Source organism: Telopea speciosissima, chromosome 3 (genome assembly GCF_018873765.1).
Source record: "Telopea speciosissima isolate NSW1024214 ecotype Mountain lineage chromosome 3, Tspe_v1, whole genome shotgun sequence".
Lineage (NCBI taxonomy): Eukaryota > Viridiplantae > Streptophyta > Magnoliopsida > Proteales > Proteaceae > Telopea > Telopea speciosissima.
The window spans coordinates 12,511,134-12,527,862 of NC_057918.1; the positions used below are offsets into that span (position 1 = coordinate 12,511,134).

The window sequence follows — 16,729 nt, forward strand, 5'->3', positions numbered from 1 at the left end:
CTCTATCTCCCATTGTTTTAGTGCATCGACGACCAGTAAAACTGATACGACATAGATAAGGTACAAATCGGCCGTATTGGATAAATTTGCCTTTGATTCTCCTTTAAAAATGGGTTTTTGATCAATTTACTCCTAATCCGTACATCGGCATGATATTGGGATCGATCACTTGCAAAACCGTTATGTATCACCCTTATACGATCCCTCAAACCATGCTTTCTCTCCCATACACGCACATGTTCTTTGAAAACCCTTTTCAAGTCCTAAAAAATCTGAGGATTCCATTATTTGGTATTTTGAAAAACTTGCAAACAACACCAGAGTGCAATTTTCATCTGCGTTGAATATGTGGGACCCATTTGGCGTGCAAATTCCCCCCCCCCCAACACACATTGGTAATGTGATGAACCCTCCCCCACACTCAACAACAAAAACATAGCCTTATCCCAATTAAATGGGGTCCGCTACATGGTTCCTTTATCTCCAATCACCATTCGAAGTTATATATGATACAAGTACTAAGCTATGCATGTCTTTCCTCACTTCTCTTATAGTTAATTTAGGCCTGCAGGCTTTCTTAATTCCTTTAATCTAAATCAAATTACTGCTTTGTACTGGCGCATTCAAAAACATCCGTTGCATATGGCCATGCCACCTCAAATAACTTTCTTGTAGGTTATCTTGTATCGGAGCTACTCTCAAATCAACTCTAATATGGTTATTTCTTACTTTATGCTTCCTAGTTTTGCAATACATCGATCTCAACATCCTCATTTCTGTTACACAGCATACACTTACTTTATCTATTTAATGTTTCTTAAGTGTTCAACATTCCACACCATACATCATAATTCATAGCCAAGTCATATGACAGTATCAATTTTCCTTTAAGTTTTAAAGGAATACGCCGATCACACAACACCCTAGACGCACTTCTCCATTTCATCTATCCTATTTTAATTCTATGAGCAACATCATCTTCTTTATTTATGACTGAGCCTGAATCCCTAAAATAATCACTTCTTTATTTATGATTAAGCCGTTCCTCTCCTTTTGAATGGTTGTGTTGGCTAATTAAGTTTCTTAATTTCTAATTTTCACTTCCAACTTTTCAAGTGGACTGTGATCATGAGCTCTGCAAGACCTTCTCATCGTAAAAATCTGCACTTATGTTTTCAGATCTCGACTAGGATTATATGTCAATGAGGGTGCTTCGTCTTCAGGGTTTTAGCATTTGAGTGTTCACTTTCTTTCTGCCCCTTGCTATGTCCTTAAGGTCTTGTTTGGAACCATCTTTATTTATACCTCTTGAGCTCTTTGCTCGGAGCTCAGGTGGCAGGGAAGGCGGTTCTTACTTCTTACTGGGAGTTACCCATGTACATAGGGGGCATTTGGTTGCCAGTTTTAACCCTCTGGATAATTTTTCTCTACAAGATTCTATCATGTGTGAATTTACAAATTTTGCTTCTCCCTCCACACAGTTTTATTTCCTCCCTAACCCTCCACATCTTCCACATCCAAAAGTCCAAGCACCACAATAGGAGGTAGAGCTGCCGTGTGGAACCTGTTGGGCAATTGAATTTGGTGCACAAATCCCGTTGCAGCCCAATTAGAGCTTTTGGGTTTGAAATAAATAGTAAGAAAATGGTTGAGTAATCGAGAGAGAGAGTAAAACATATTTGAGTTAGACCACCAAGTTTAACATCTAATTTTAAAATAATTGAGCTTTTGCAACAATTAAGTTGTGCTATTACAACCTGTTGGTTACGGGTTTGAAACTTATCAAGTTGACCTTCAATAGAGTTGATTGAATGAAAAAAAATCCATGTAGCCGACCCCATTTATCTGGGATAAGGCTGAGTTGTTGTTGTTGATAAATGAGATGTGAGATGTGAAAATTGAAAAGCAAAAACAATCTAAAGGTGTAAAAGAAATACAACATTGATAATCTCTACTCAAAATCTGTAAGCTGCTTAAAAGTTTGGAACTGCAATTTTTTGTCTAAGGCTTGTAATATAAAAATCTTGAACACAATAATGTTCACAGAGAATTCAAAACCTTATAAAAAAAAAAAGGGTGTTTTACGTGATCCCAAAACTTTTAGCACCTTGTTTTGAATTCTTACAGTAAAATTTACAAGGAACAATTATCATGGAGATCTTATACTGTGAGACCAGGTCATTTAACCATGCAGTTTCTCCACAAATAACTCACTCTGTTCTTAAGGCTTTTATCCAGTCAATTTCTACTTTGAAATCACCTGGTCCAGATTTTGCCCCAGGGACACCACCTTCAGCATTGACAGACAGAGACATGCCAACGATACGTGAAGGATTCATTTCCAAATCTGCATCTATAACATTTCCTCTCCATGTCGGCAAGTACTGATCAAGTGGAATCTGAAAGTTTCATGGCAGTAAATATTAGATATTATGACCAGAAGTCTAATTCCAAAATCCAGGTGAATAGAGAAAAAAGGGCACCCAAACATATGCCACCAGCATAATTATGAAATTTCTCCAATCTTTCAAAATCTGAAGATGTTTTCGACAATCAGAATAATCAGAAGACACTCAATAAATCAACACATTTTTTCAATTTCCTTTTTGTAAAAATATACTAAAATGATTGTTTCACATAATCAAATAAAACTATGGTAAACAGTCAGAAAAAAGAAAAAATATACAGATCGTATGGTTAAAATTGTATGTTAAAAATATTACAGGTATAAACCTTTTTATATTATTACTAACTTAAAACCCATTTCATGCTGCTGAACAAAAGAAAAATTCCATATCTTAAATAGAGAAGCAGCCTATGATAGGTCCCATGTATTCCACTGTTTATTTATCTGAGATGTTTGTAATATAATTGATAATGCAATTGCAATTTTCACTAATAGGGGTTAGCAATGAGAGTGGCACGAGGAGTATGCAACTTGCCTTTGCAATGTACCAGTTGTCTTTTGGTACGAAAACAAAAGCTTGCCATGAATTGTCTTCTTGTTGCCCGGGTGAGTTTACCCAATTTTCCGTGTATATCTGCACTTAGAGAAACTAATTATCAGAGGTTTAGTAAAGAACTTACAAAACTAATTCCACTCAGAAACTACTGATGACACCTGTTTCTCCATGCATCACTAAATGTCTATGGTTTTGTTGTCCCCCTCCCCTGCGGAAGCAAGAAAAGGGAAGATAAAAGAGGGGGGGGGGGGGGGGGAGAACTCACGGTGGATATGTAGGATCTTCCATCCCCTTTAATCTTCAAAGCTAGTGTATCATATGCATCCAAGTCAATGAAGCCATTAAACTGCACATCAAATAAATAAACTAATAAGGAACTGTCACTGGTACAACTATTGTTTTGGGAAAAGAGGGGGCAGCATTATCATTTCTTGATCTCTGTTATGATAGTCAGCTTGGAGTGTTAAAGAAAGAACATAATTACTAAAATAAAAGGCTGTTAACTGGGAGCTTGAAAACTAGGGATAAGTCTGAGAAGCACAAAGTAAACTAATCTCAAATAAAGAAAACTAGTCACTCCATGTTGATTAACTGTTAAAATATGTACACAGTACACCTACTTGGCTTGGAAATCATCCATTATAAACTATTCCATTCTGAATAAGACAATACTTAGTACCAAAAAAAAAACAGAATAATTCACCAAAATATTGATAACAGTGATGGAAAATATGACATCTTATGCTTAACTATGTCATGGTGAACCAGCCAACCTACAAAAGAATGGCTTGTAATCCAGTGCAAGTCAAAGCATTAGATGGAGCAAGACGACTGAACATAATGAATAAAACTCTCCATAAAGGATGTTAGGAAACACTATTCCTGCCGGCTCTTCATCTGCAGGAACATACATAAGGATGCTGGAAATACAATTTACCTTCTTGGATCTCATTCCACAAAAACCACTACGATTCAATCTCCACTTGGAATCCTCAGCTAGATCCAAAGCAAGGTTCCCAGAGAAAATCCCTATCAAACAAGAAGTAATCATCAATTAAATGATGAAAAGGGTTGGTGAAACAATGACCATCACCACTAGGTAGCGGAAATATAATATTGGTAGATACTAATAGCTAATCCATATACAGCTATCAGCTCTAGCAAAACATGAGGCATAAGTCAGTAGATTTTCAACCACAACAGTTGATATTTAAAAAGAATGAAAGGAATGATATAATGTATCATCAACAAAATGATTTGGGAGATGATTACCCTTATGTTGAGAACTGAAGAACTAACCAAGAAACTTCAGTACGACATAAATCAGTCGACGATTGTCAGTAGTGGTAAGAGGAAAATTCACCATTGTGGCCAACAGGTTTATAAACTTCAAAACTTTCTAGTTCTTCAATTTACAACAGTACACTATTCACTTACCACAGTTGAATCTAGTGATGAGCACTAATTTGAACACACTGAAATGAAGCAAAATCGCATAAATCTCTCACTTCCTTGGTGGGTCAATAATTTTGGACTCAATTGCCTTCTTGGTTCCCAATGTAGGAGAGGAGGCTTCTCTCTTTATATTCTCAGTTATGAAGATTAGGCATCAATGGTCTGCAAGTTTGATGCCCAGAGTTAAAACTACGGTTTAACAAAGTCCAAAGATGAAGCTGTGGGATCCAATTAAATTAGTGAATAGTGACAATGCTCTACAATAGTCCAATAGAACTGAGAAAAGTAATGGAATAATATCTGAGGTAACATTTGATGGAAATTAGCCCAGGAATTGTTTAACTGGAGCAAGCAGGCACACAAGCACACACAGACACACACACAGAGAGGGAGAGAGAGAGAGAGAGAGATTGAATGAATGACAAGCCTTCTAATTGGGTGGTTGATTTAGCATTGTGCAGATTGTTGAGAATCTGAATAGACTGTGATGCCGTTGCATTTCCATGGCTGGACCAACTTTACCCACTTTGGAGACCCAGACCAAGAAGAACTAGGTCCAAACCTGGCTTTTGGTCTACTAAGGGGAATTTAAGGGTTTATTTAACTGTTAGGGTTATTTTTGTAATTCATTTTATTATTATTGAACAAGACTGATAGCTAGCATAGGAGTAGGAAGTTGAGTCAAGTTCAAGTCTGTTTTAGATTACGAGTAGGAATGGCTTTGAGTCTATTTATATGGGATGTAATATATCGATATACAATAGAGTTAAATATTGAATGAAGTTTATGGTTCATGTACACCACTAAGAGCTACGGTTTCCGTAAGTCCTGTTAATGGATTGTTTCCTTCTCCTCTCTCTCATTCTCGTAAGTCCCCCCCCCCCCCCCCCAATTTCTCTCTCATAGGAGAAGGATACCACTAACTATTTTAGATATCTGGGGTCAACCATAAATAAAGATGGTGATATAGATGATTATGTTTCACAGAGAATTAAAGTGGGACGGATGAAGTGGAGAGCTGCGACCAAAGTACTGTGCGACTGGCATATTCCTTTAAAGCTTAAAGGAAAGTTCCATAGGACTGTTGTCCAACTGGCTATGATGTATGGGGTGGAATGTTGGGCAGTTAAGAAGTGTCATATACCGAAGCTATTTGTAGCAGAGATGAGGATGTTAAGATGGATGTGAGGCAAAACTAGGAAGGATAAAGTAAGGAATGAACGTATTAGAGCTGTTGACCATCTATTTCTTTATTGCTCTTTTGCTAAACAAGTTTGGCACAACTAAGCTTGTCAATGTTTCAGATTTCCTAAAGATGTTAAGCCGTTCAATTGGTTTTGGCACAAGGCTCAATGCAGTGAGAAGGTTAAGTTTTTATGGCTAGGAGTGTTGCTTGCTTCTCGTCGGTGCTTTTGGGAGGGGAGAAGTTCTAAACTGTTTCAAGATTGCTATTCTGATTTTTCAGAATTATTGAGAAGATCAGGTGAAAAGTTGCTCATTATGGCATTAGCATAGGACCTGTATACTCTTTAAATTCACTACAAAACATCACCTATTTGGGGTCATGAGGGAGACGATAGATAGGCAGATATTCTAAAGGCAGCCTCCTCCTGAAAGACTGGGTAAATTGAATATTGTTCGATATTCGTTAGGCAATCCTGGGTCATCAAATATTGGGTGGGGGGGGGGGGGTACCAACATTAGGGGTGGCAATGTCACTGGAGTTTTTTTTCTGCTCCCATTGGGGAAGGTGATTTAACAACAGAAGACCTGATGATGACAACAGTAGGAGTTGAGTTCTTGAATAGAAAGGGGATGGCCCATGCAATAGTGGAGGGAGATTCAGAAAATGCTATTCGGTGGATGAGAAAGACATCAGAAGAACCTTGGCACTGTTCTCATCTGATAAGACTTATTTCGCATTTAACTTCTCAGAATGCACCTTGTATTCAGTAGTGAAAGCCGGGGCGATCTGTTTTAGGGATAGCATCTCTTTGTGGATTGTACAGTATGCTTTACATGTTGATATTATTTAAGGTTAGCTCATTGAATTGATTCCCTTTGTTATGGATAATGCAAATCACTCGGCCAGTTCAAATTTTGAATATTTGAAATCAGCATTGAACAAGTCCTCCAATGGTGAACAACCACCAAGTGGTTCATCTCCTACAAATCAGCAAGAGTTCAATTTGCAATAGAACTCTATCTCTTGTAACGTTATCTGTACATTTTGAATTACAAACTTGAATCTATAAATGTACACATCCCTATCGTATTGAAACGATAAGAGGGAGATTACCATTCCAATTAAAATATTCACATGGTATCAGTCGCCTCTGACTAACGTCTCCGATAATCATGACCAATTCCGGTGATTCAACCACCACTCCTTCCGTCACCACTGCTTCAACCCTTATCTCCCCAACAAACATAGTTTCTCTTCTACCCGTCAAGCTCGATAAGACGAACTACCTATTGTGGAAATCACAATTTTTGCCTCTCCTTCATGCCCACGACCTATTAGGATATGTCGATGGAAGCCTCCCCAGTCCACCTCCAACTCTATCTCCTTCATCCACTTCTACTCCCACCGTTCCTTCTCCAAATCCTGCGTATCTAGCATGGAGAAAGCAGGACCAGATCATACTCAGTTGGATAATATCCTCTCTAACCGAAAGTGCACTCTCACAAATAGTCGGCCTCACCTCTTCTTATGCCGCTTGGAGTACGCTTGAAAGAACATACGCGTCCCAATCTCAGGCGCGAGTTATGCAGCTGAAATATCAGCTTCTCCAACTGAAGAAAGGAACTCTGTCAATGACCGATTATCTTCAGCGTGTCAAGGGCCTCGTGGACAACCTTGCCGCTGCTGCTCAACCAGTTTCAGAATCCGATGTGATTCTCAATATTCTTCAAGGCCTAGGCTCCGACTATGAAAGCTTCGCCACCTCTGTGACAACCCGTCTTGAACCTATGCCCTTGGATGTCTTTACTGGCCTTCTCTTGAGCCAGGAGATACTTAAAGATCAGCGATCCTCACACTTGGATCTTCCTACTGTTGAAGCAAATGTTGCTGCTAAGGGGACAGCAACCACAAATCAAACCAACAGCAATAACCGTGGCCGTGGCCGTGGTTCACAATACTATTACAGAGGTCGTGGCTGGAACTCCAACTACCGTGGCCGTGGAAACTCATATCATCAGCAGCAAAACAATACTCCACTGCTCCCTACTCCTAACTCTTGTCAAATTTGTCATAGGACAAATCACACAGCTGCAACGTGCTATAATAGGTTCAATCCTAATTTCCAGCCATCAACTCCACCAGCAGCAATATCAAATTCTGAAGCTCTTCTGGCTGCACCGAATGCTTCGTTTGATTCGGCTTGGTACCCAGACTCGGGTGCCACGCATCATATCACCTCTGATATGGGGAACCTATCACTGAGTACCCCCTACAGTGGTACTGATCAAGTTCGCATTGGTAATGGGGCAGGTTTGAAAATAAAAAATATTGGATCCTCACATATTGCATCTTCTTCACATAATTTTGCACTTCATGATGTTTTACATGTGCCCAATATTACAAAAAATCTATTATCCGTTAGTAAATTTACTAATGATAATAATGTAATATTAGAATTTCATCCAAATTGTTGTTATGTGAAGGATCCTCAAACGGGAATCACGTTACTGCACGGGACAACTGATGGAGGTCTTTATCGGTTTCCACGGTCTTCATCATCATCATCTACCACAAATAAGCAGCCTACAGTGCATGTTGGAGAAAAGGTCTCCAAATCGGTATGGCATGACCGGTTAGGGCACCCATCATCAAAGTGTATGAGCCATCTCTTTCATCATTCAGCTCTGCCATTTCAAGCCGAGCTATCATCTTCTATTTGCAAGTCCTGTCAAATGGGTAAAGCTCATAAACTCCCATTTGCAACCAATAAAGCTAGTGCATCATTTCCGTTCCAGCTGGTCCACTCGGATATATGGGGACCTTCTCCGTCACCATCAGTCCAAGGATATGAGTATTACATTTCTTTTGTTGATGATTACAGTCGATTCAACATGGTTATTTCCTATTGTACGCCGTTCTGAGGCTTTCAATATTTTTTTGAAATTTCATGCTCATATTAAAAATATATTTGGCTGTACTATCAAAGTGTTTCAATCAGATGGTGCCCGTGAGTATCAATCATTTGATAAATATTTCCAGCAAGAAGGAATAACTCACCAATACTCTTGTCCACATACATCAGAACAGAATGGCAGGGTGGAACGGAAACATCGGCACATTGTAGAGACAGGGCTAACTCTAATGGCAAGAGCATCAGTTCCAATGTCCTTTTGGCCAACTGCATTTGAGACGTCAGTTTACTTGATAAATCGTCTCCCCACACCGGTGCTCCAAAACCAGTGTCCCTTCCAAATGCTATTCCAAAGAGAACCAGATTACATGATGCTAAGAACCTATGGGTGTGCATGCTTCCCGTGGCTAAGACCATACAACAAGAACAAGTTGCACTTTCGATCAGCCGAGTGTGTATTCCTAGGCTACAGTGCTTGCCACAAAGGATACAAATGCTATGATTCGTCAATTGGGAGCACATTTATCTCTCGACATGTGACATTTGATGAAAAGAGTTTCCCTTATGCCAACAAAGTTGCCAACAGCTCTCCCACAGCCCTACCACCTCCAAATCAGCCATTATTCATCACAAGTGATAACATAGTCCATCACTCACCAATTTCTACCCTGCTACCCGCTACCACCACATCTCCTTCTAACCCCATATCACCCATTGAACATTCCCATATGGCCACTGACAGTGCTCCAACCGTAGCACCACCAGCTCCTAGTACATCAAATGCACCCATAATACCGGCTACAACCCAAACCGAATTACCACAGCCTCACCCACCAGCACCAATAAACCGTCCTCTATCTCATCCAATGGTAACTAGATCCAGATCTGGTATGACCAAACCTCTTACAAAACTAAACCTATTGGCCACCAAACATCCAATACCTTCAGTTTTACTCACCGACCTAACCCTACCTACTGAAGAACCCACCTCATACACTCAAGCAAGTAAAAGTCCCAAGTGGAGAGAAGCAATGAGTGAAGAATTCAATGCCTTACTCAGAAATGGCACATGGAGATTGGTTCCACCACAATCCAACATGAATTTGGTTGGCAATAAATGGGTGTTCCGGATCAAACGCAATTCTGATGGAACTATTTCAAGATATAAAGCTCGCCTTGTCGCCAAAGGGTTCCATCAACGGGAAAGCATAGATTATTTTGACACATTCAGTCCTGTCGTAAAACCAACAACAATTCGAACTGTTCTCTCAATAGCAGTTTCTAATGGTTGGGTACTACGTCAACTTGATGTGCAAAATGCCTTCCTCAGTGGCAATTTGGAGGAGAATGTCTACATGTCGCAGCCCCAAGGATTTGTGGATCCAGCATATCCACACTATGTCTGCCATCTAAAGCGTGCGCTATATGGCTTGAAACAGGCACCACGAGCCTGGTCACATAGACTTGGATCATTTCTATTATCACTTGGTTTCAAATCAGCAACATCAGATACTGCCCTGTTCGTTCGGTCATGGAAGAACCAATTGGTATATATACTGGTTTATGTTGACGATATCATCGTCACTGGGACCAATCCATCAATGGTGCAGGATCTTATAGCTACACTAGGCACAGAGTTTGCCATCAAAGACCTTGGGGACCTACACTATTTTCTTGGTGTAGAGGTCATATGGACCACCCACGGACTTCATCTCTCTCAAGCAAAGTATACTATGGATATCCTCCGCAAGGCAGACATGGAGGCCGCAAAGCCTATGCCTACGCCCAGCTCCACTGCTTCTCTTACACGTGGCACCGGGACAGCATTTGATGATATCACCCTCTACCGAAGCGTAGTTGGGGCTCTACAGTATCTAACACTGACAAGACCTGACATAGCATTCTCTGTAAACAAGGTTTGTCAGTTCATGCACAACCCAACCATAGAGCATTGGATGGCAGTAAAGAGAATCTTACGATATCTCAAGGATACTCTAGGCCTTGGGTTACAGATTCAGGCTTCACCCACGGTCCAACTTAGTGCCTACACAGATGCAGATTGGGCTGGATGCCCACATGATAGGCGCTCCACAAGTGGATACTGTATCTATCTAGGCAAAAATTTGATCTCCTGGAGTTCTAAGAAACAACATACAGTGGCAAGATCTTCCACAGAATCGGAGTATAAGGGGTTAGCAAATGCCTCGGCTGAATTACTATGGTTACGTCAGTTACTCCAAGATCTCAGCATCAAATCCTCACCGCCAATCATATATTGTGATAATATTGGGGCCACATATCTTGCAGCAAATCCGTTGTTTCATGCCCGCACAAAGCACATCGAAATTGATTATCTCTTTGTGCGAGAACAAGTGGCAGCTCAACAATTATTCATTCGATTTGTCTCCAGCCAAGATCAAATTGCTGACATATTTACTAAGGGCCTTCCAGGACCAAGGTACAAGCATCTAAGAGACAAGCTCACGGTATGCAACCGACCGCTTCGCTTGAGGGGGCGTGTTATGGATAATGCAAATCACTTGGCCAGTTCAAATTTTGAATATTTGAAATCAGCATTGAACAAGTCCGTCAATGGTGAACAACCACCAAGTGGTTCATCTCCTACAAATCAGCAAGAGTTCAATTTGCGATAGAACTCTATCTCTTGTAACGTTATCTGTACATTTTGAATTACAAACTTGAATCTATAAATGTACACATCCCTATCGTATTGAAACGATAAGAGGGAGATTACCATTCCAATTAAAATATTCACACCCTTGTTAAAAGCCATACTATTTGCACTATGTATTGCTATATAGTCGTTCTCTTTATCAATACCATGATAATTATCAAAAAAAAATTATAATATTGCACGATGCAAGGGGTCATGGAGTTCACAGTACCACTTAGTCCATTTCCAGCATCCTTGATCTCCAATGATGCCGAGGACAAACCTGAGAAAGAATGCCAAAAAATTGCAGAATTACAGAAGATTGTTTACAAGATGTCTATACTAAACATTATAGAAGAAAAGAATGTAAAAATATCCATGAAGATGGTCAAGGTTCACTAATCAAAGGGATAGCAAAATCAAGTCAATCTTTTGGCATATGGCATTCAAATGACATGACTACAAGAGCTCAAGTTAAAAACACATGAATTACACTCTTAGCATTGCCATTCTCCACCCTTGTCTCCATGAGATGAAAGACCATGTCACTATAATGAATCAAAATGTTGCATTAGAAATAGAAGGATAGTGTAATTTGCCATAAATTTTCTACACTGGAAAGTTAAGAATAGAACTCAGATAAAGCCACCACAAAGGTTGACTGTGCCAGGAACCACAGGAACCAGAGTGAACTGATGTGTTCATTGGATGCCCTTGCTTAAGCCGTTCACTAGAAGTCAAATAGCAATTTCACAATGCAATATCCTTTAGGATTGAAATTGGATATAGATGGTCATTACTCCGCACTAAATGATCATTTCAAATCAAGAACCTCATATCTGTCTAAGTTTTGCTCCAGCTTCACTGACCACTTGTTAATATCATGTGGTACCATATTCAGCTACTAAGGCCCATTAAAGAAAGATTTTGATTCTATATTGTATCTTCTATGTTTCTATTATCTAATAAATTCCTTTGTTACCTATCAAAAAAATTAAAAAAGGGGAATAGATTCTGACTTGACTATTCTCAAGTAAGTGGATAGGTATATATCCGAAGGGAAAGAGATCGCTGTCTGGGCCTCTAGAGCCTGCATGTACGCGCTGGCCAATGGAAGAAGACACAAAAGCATCGCCCTGGGTGGCATTTCCACCTTTCCATGGGGGCAGCACAGTACTTTTGTGTGCTTCTGTGTCTAGGTGCAGGAGCCACGTGGGCCACACAACCAGGTAGCTAAAATTAAAAGAAAATCCAAACTTCAAAACCAACAGGTTTTAAATCTCAGCTTTTCTGGTCCTAGCTATAATTAAAAGAAAATCTCAAACAGAAAAAGATCTGTTGAAATACTTCAAATTCCGTAAACTGAAAATGATATGAGTTCTTGAGATAAAAAAGAGTTTTTGAAAGTAGAGAATCTTGAAACCCACCAATTACTACTGTCTCTACTTCCTCTTCTTATGTACACAGTGCACACACAACAAACCTCTTCTTATGTGCACGGTGCACACACAACAACAACAACAGCAAAGTTCCTCATATGTGTGGAAATGTCCAAAAGCTGAATGACAAATTTATTTTTTTTTGCTGAGGAGGAAACCCTTGAACCTGCCCGGGTTTATGGTTCAGGAGCACGGGAAAACCCCGGATACACGAAGTATTACCCCACCCTGTGTAACGCTGCATTCGTGGGAACTCAAACTTCTGACCGCGTGATTGAAGCACATCGTCCTAAACCTTTGCAGGCGATAGGGGAGGGGGGTCTCGAACACGAGACCAACATGCCTCAGGCACCACTACGATGACAAATGTTTATTAAATATTAGAAAATGCAGTAATAACAACCGGAATAGAATAATCATATCGTATTACTAAAGATGATAAATAGTAAACAGGGGCAACAACAAAACAGAAACAGTGACTAAAGGCAAGGCAATTTCTATATAATGAATATATGCTGAAGTAACTAAAGATGTATGGCAAAATATAAATATACCTCCATATTCAGAATCTGAATATAGATGCCACCTTTTCAGCTCCTCCATTGAATTGAAACGGAAGATATACTTTTCACTAGGAGGTATCAGATCTTCAGCATTCCATGTGAGAGCTACAATTTGATGGATAGAAAATAAACATGAGTGTATCCAATACAGAAAACAGAACTTGACAAGGACTAACAAGACTCACTTAGCAGCCTTGCTTAAATAGTAGATTGTATTGTTTCAGAAATATGTGCAACGAAAAGAACTAGATTCAATGCTTTTCAAGAGGAAGAATGATCAGAATGACGAATTTGAGCAAGTAATCTTCAGAACTAATGCCAGAGCTTCTTCAGTCTCTTTTAAAAAAATCCATGGGATACAGCCCATTTGCTTCGCCATCTGGGGCACTTCATGTACTGCCATGTAAGAGAATGAGACAGCTCCATAGAAAGAATCTCTAACTTAGCTTTTACTATCTTTATTTTATTAATATTAGTTTATTTTTAAGTAATTATAAATCTTTAGCAGGAGGCCTTGATCCTAGAGTTCTTTGATTCAAGAATTTACTTCTCGACTAAGTTATTGTTTTCAGAAACTTCTTGGGTTAAGAACCACCTTAATCTGTGAGAAGAAACCAAGAAAACCTAAAAGCAATGTGCTTAAAACAAAAGACCAACCCCCACTGGTAGGACACATGATCCAATCATCCAACCATTCAGTCCATATGACGTGGAACACAGACTATAAAAGCATGAGCAATGAAAGCCCTATCAATTGAAACTCCTTAAAATCTAACTTTAGGGGGATTTCCATATGTCTGGCAGAAGGCCTGACCATCTTGACTACTCAGCAGTTTTGAGCTAGGGCCAGATACTCAACATTTATCGCCAATGACCTGAACACTCTGAATGACTGAACCAACAATCTGTGAAAACATTGCTTCCTAAGCTTATTTTCCCTATAATCAATTCCTATAACCCTAAATCTTTATTAAGTAAAGTTCCACTGCCCAATCCTTGAAAGTCCTAAACCCTTTTATTGAGAATTGGCACTTTTATTTCTATTGATATAGAACAGTTTTCTGAAACAACCAATCCTCATACCTCATTCCAATATAGCTAACCTTCAGGTCTAAGAAATTAGGAACTACCTACTGGACAAGTGGACAACATAAATTATCCTGCATTGAAATCCTCACGGATAATTGAATCCGCATCTCTTTATCATGAATGATATCTTCCTCCAATTTTGTTTTCTTTGTTTTCATTTTCGAGACTTTTATTGAATTTGAATGTGTCTCACAACCCCAAGGAATTCGGAGGAGGGGTCATTTCATTTTTTGATCCGGGAAATACCGAATAGGTTCAAGAGATGAGAGAATTAAGGATACCAACCCGACCTCAAATGGGGACAAAATATTCATCATTGGAGGAGCATGACTGTTGAGGGAGATTCTTCTCTGAGTATTAGTTAGCTTCATGCCTTGGCACTATTTTAACTTCATTAGGAAGGTTAAGGCCCTTGGTCTCTTTCCTTCGGAGAATGAGATCTGCTAACTCTATTGTTGATAATTAACTAGGAAAGGTACAGACACGCATTCTCTGTATGTAAGGCCATAGGCCCTTACCCTATGAGGTAGCTTTCCTAGGGGATTAGGCCTACGCCTATTGTTGTTGTTGTATCATATCTCTCATACCCAGGCCATTCTTTATCAATATAACTTCCTCGTATCTGTCAAAAATATAGATATAAATATGAGGTGCTACTGAGCATAGTGGAATGATTTTATTTTATTTTTTTGGGAAGGGGGGGGGGGGGGGAGAGTCCAATTAGGCAGTCTTTGTAATCTTTCCTTTTCGTGAAGTTTTTTATTGTATCCTATTGCACAAATAGTCATGAACATGATACCGTTGCACGTAGATGGACACCAGAGTGTTCAACATTGGTTATCTAGTGAATTGTATCATAAAATGGAGTCTGAATTGTTGGAATACAATATCCAACTGCAATGTTTACTAGCATGCAACACTGGCAATGAAACACTTGAATACTTATGCCCTAGTCCTATCATTAAGTCTACCCTCTCACCTCGACTGCACAATGCTAGACTTGAGGTCAAAACAGGTAACCTTTTACACACTTTGTAGCTTAGACCAGTAACATAGATTGGTTTCTGGGATTAAAATGCATGTAATTGATTGGTGTAACTTCTATTTCGAAGATCTGACTCCATGTCTGAAGGTTTAGAGGTTTTTTTTTTGTGCATTAAATGAGGTAGAGGGTAACAGATTCAAGATCAACATTGGCTGACACTTGGGATCTAACTGGCCTGACCTGGAGATACTCTATCCAATTCCCCAAGATTGTCCATTATCAAGGTATAAGATCTTTCTCTTTAAAAATAATTTTATCCACTCGTAAGTAGAAGGATTTTCTCGTTCCCTCTAAGTTCTAAGCTTCATCTAAGGACTATCTGATTAGGCACCTTGATTGAACATACAAAATATAAGTAAAATCTTCCTAGCATATGATTAAGAAACTCAGACCGTCCCAACCTTATTAAGTCTACATGGAAAACGATTTGGTCACTGAATATCCCTCTCAAAATTAAGAATTTATTGATGAAGCCACTGCAGCCACAAAACATTGGTCAATCAAAAAAGACCATTCTGATCCCAATGTCCTCTATGTAATAATCAGAAGTATCCATTTCCCATGCCCCACCTTTTCGAATGAAGGTCCAAAAGATTTCTGGTTTGAGCAAGATTCTGCAAGTCCCTTGATTGTTGTTTATTGGGTGAAAAGAACACAATATAAAAAACGAACACAGGATTAGGATCTCAAAAATCACTAAATCCTTCTGAAAGCAAACTAATTATAAGAAGTATGAAGCATGGGCCTCAAATTATAAAGATTTTTCACGCATTTGAACAGAAACCAATACAGTTTAAATATTTTCACCGTTAATACTACACTCAGAAGGTCACACCTCAGAAATGTAATAGCTCGATTTATGTGAACATAGTAATAGTACATTTTCAATCAAAATCCAACGAAGAACAAGGAAAAGAACGATCCACAACCCCAACAAGCTCAAGAATAAAAAATGTCCGCGAATTATCGGGTATCATGTAATAACGAAATAAAAAAGGAACAATTGCTTGCATCAAGTTATAAGTACCTTTCTTGGTGGCAGTGATAGAAGCTCGCCAGAGTTCTTTAAACCTCGACATACTTGTCGTCCCTCTCGCGTCGTGGAGTTTGTACTCTCCACCCTGTAATGGAGATTAGCAGAAATTGGAAAGAAATTTGGCTTTCAGGAGAAAAGGGGAAGAAGAGAGCCTGATGGAATTGAAATTACATCCACATATCCACTACCTAATGCTATACATTCCTTGTATCTAATGCACTTGGATTGGAATCTAATGTCCTGGCGGGATTGTTTGAACGATCCAACGGATACCCAGGTGTTTCTTTTGATATATTGCCGTCTTTCGCTGGGCAGTCTCAGGTTTCCGGGCTGGGCTGGGCCGGGCTTGCCCTAAGCCTTAACCCAAA

At 39.4% G+C, this 16,729-nt stretch overlaps 1 protein-coding gene across 2 annotated transcripts; it reads right to left on the bottom strand.

Moving 5' to 3' along the window:
- Positions 1-2,066: 2,066 nt before the first annotated feature.
- Positions 2,067-16,470, bottom strand: LOC122654823 (probable complex I intermediate-associated protein 30). Of its 2 annotated transcripts, XM_043849081.1 has the most exons (7): positions 16,353-16,470; positions 13,183-13,296; positions 11,422-11,472; positions 3,901-3,992; positions 3,229-3,309; positions 2,943-3,041; positions 2,071-2,399 (listed from the first exon to the last, which is right to left on the bottom strand). In XM_043849081.1, the coding sequence occupies exons 1-7, from the start codon at positions 16,402-16,404 to the stop codon at positions 2,211-2,213; spliced, it is 678 nt and encodes a 225-aa protein (XP_043705016.1). In that variant the 5' UTR covers positions 16,405-16,470; the 3' UTR covers positions 2,071-2,210. The 2 variants fall into 2 exon arrangements, with proteins under 2 accessions (XP_043705017.1, XP_043705016.1); XM_043849082.1 differs by lacking the exon at positions 11,422-11,472 and having other exon boundaries at positions 2,067-2,399; positions 16,353-16,419.
- Between the last annotated feature and the right edge of the window lie 259 nt (positions 16,471-16,729).

Excerpts from the sequence above, each read along its gene's own strand:
- LOC122654823 (XM_043849081.1), bottom strand. The coding sequence starts at position 16,404 with ATGTCGAGGTTTAAAGAACTCTGGCGAGCTTCTATCACTGCCACCAAG. Across the intron at positions 13,297-16,352 it reads TATCACTGCCACCAAGAAAG|CTCTCACATGGAATGCTGAA; the intron begins GTACTTATAACT and ends ATCAAATTGTAG. Across the intron at positions 3,310-3,900 it reads GTGGAATGAGATCCAAGAAG|TTTAATGGCTTCATTGACTT; the intron begins GTAAATTGTATT and ends TTTGATGTGCAG.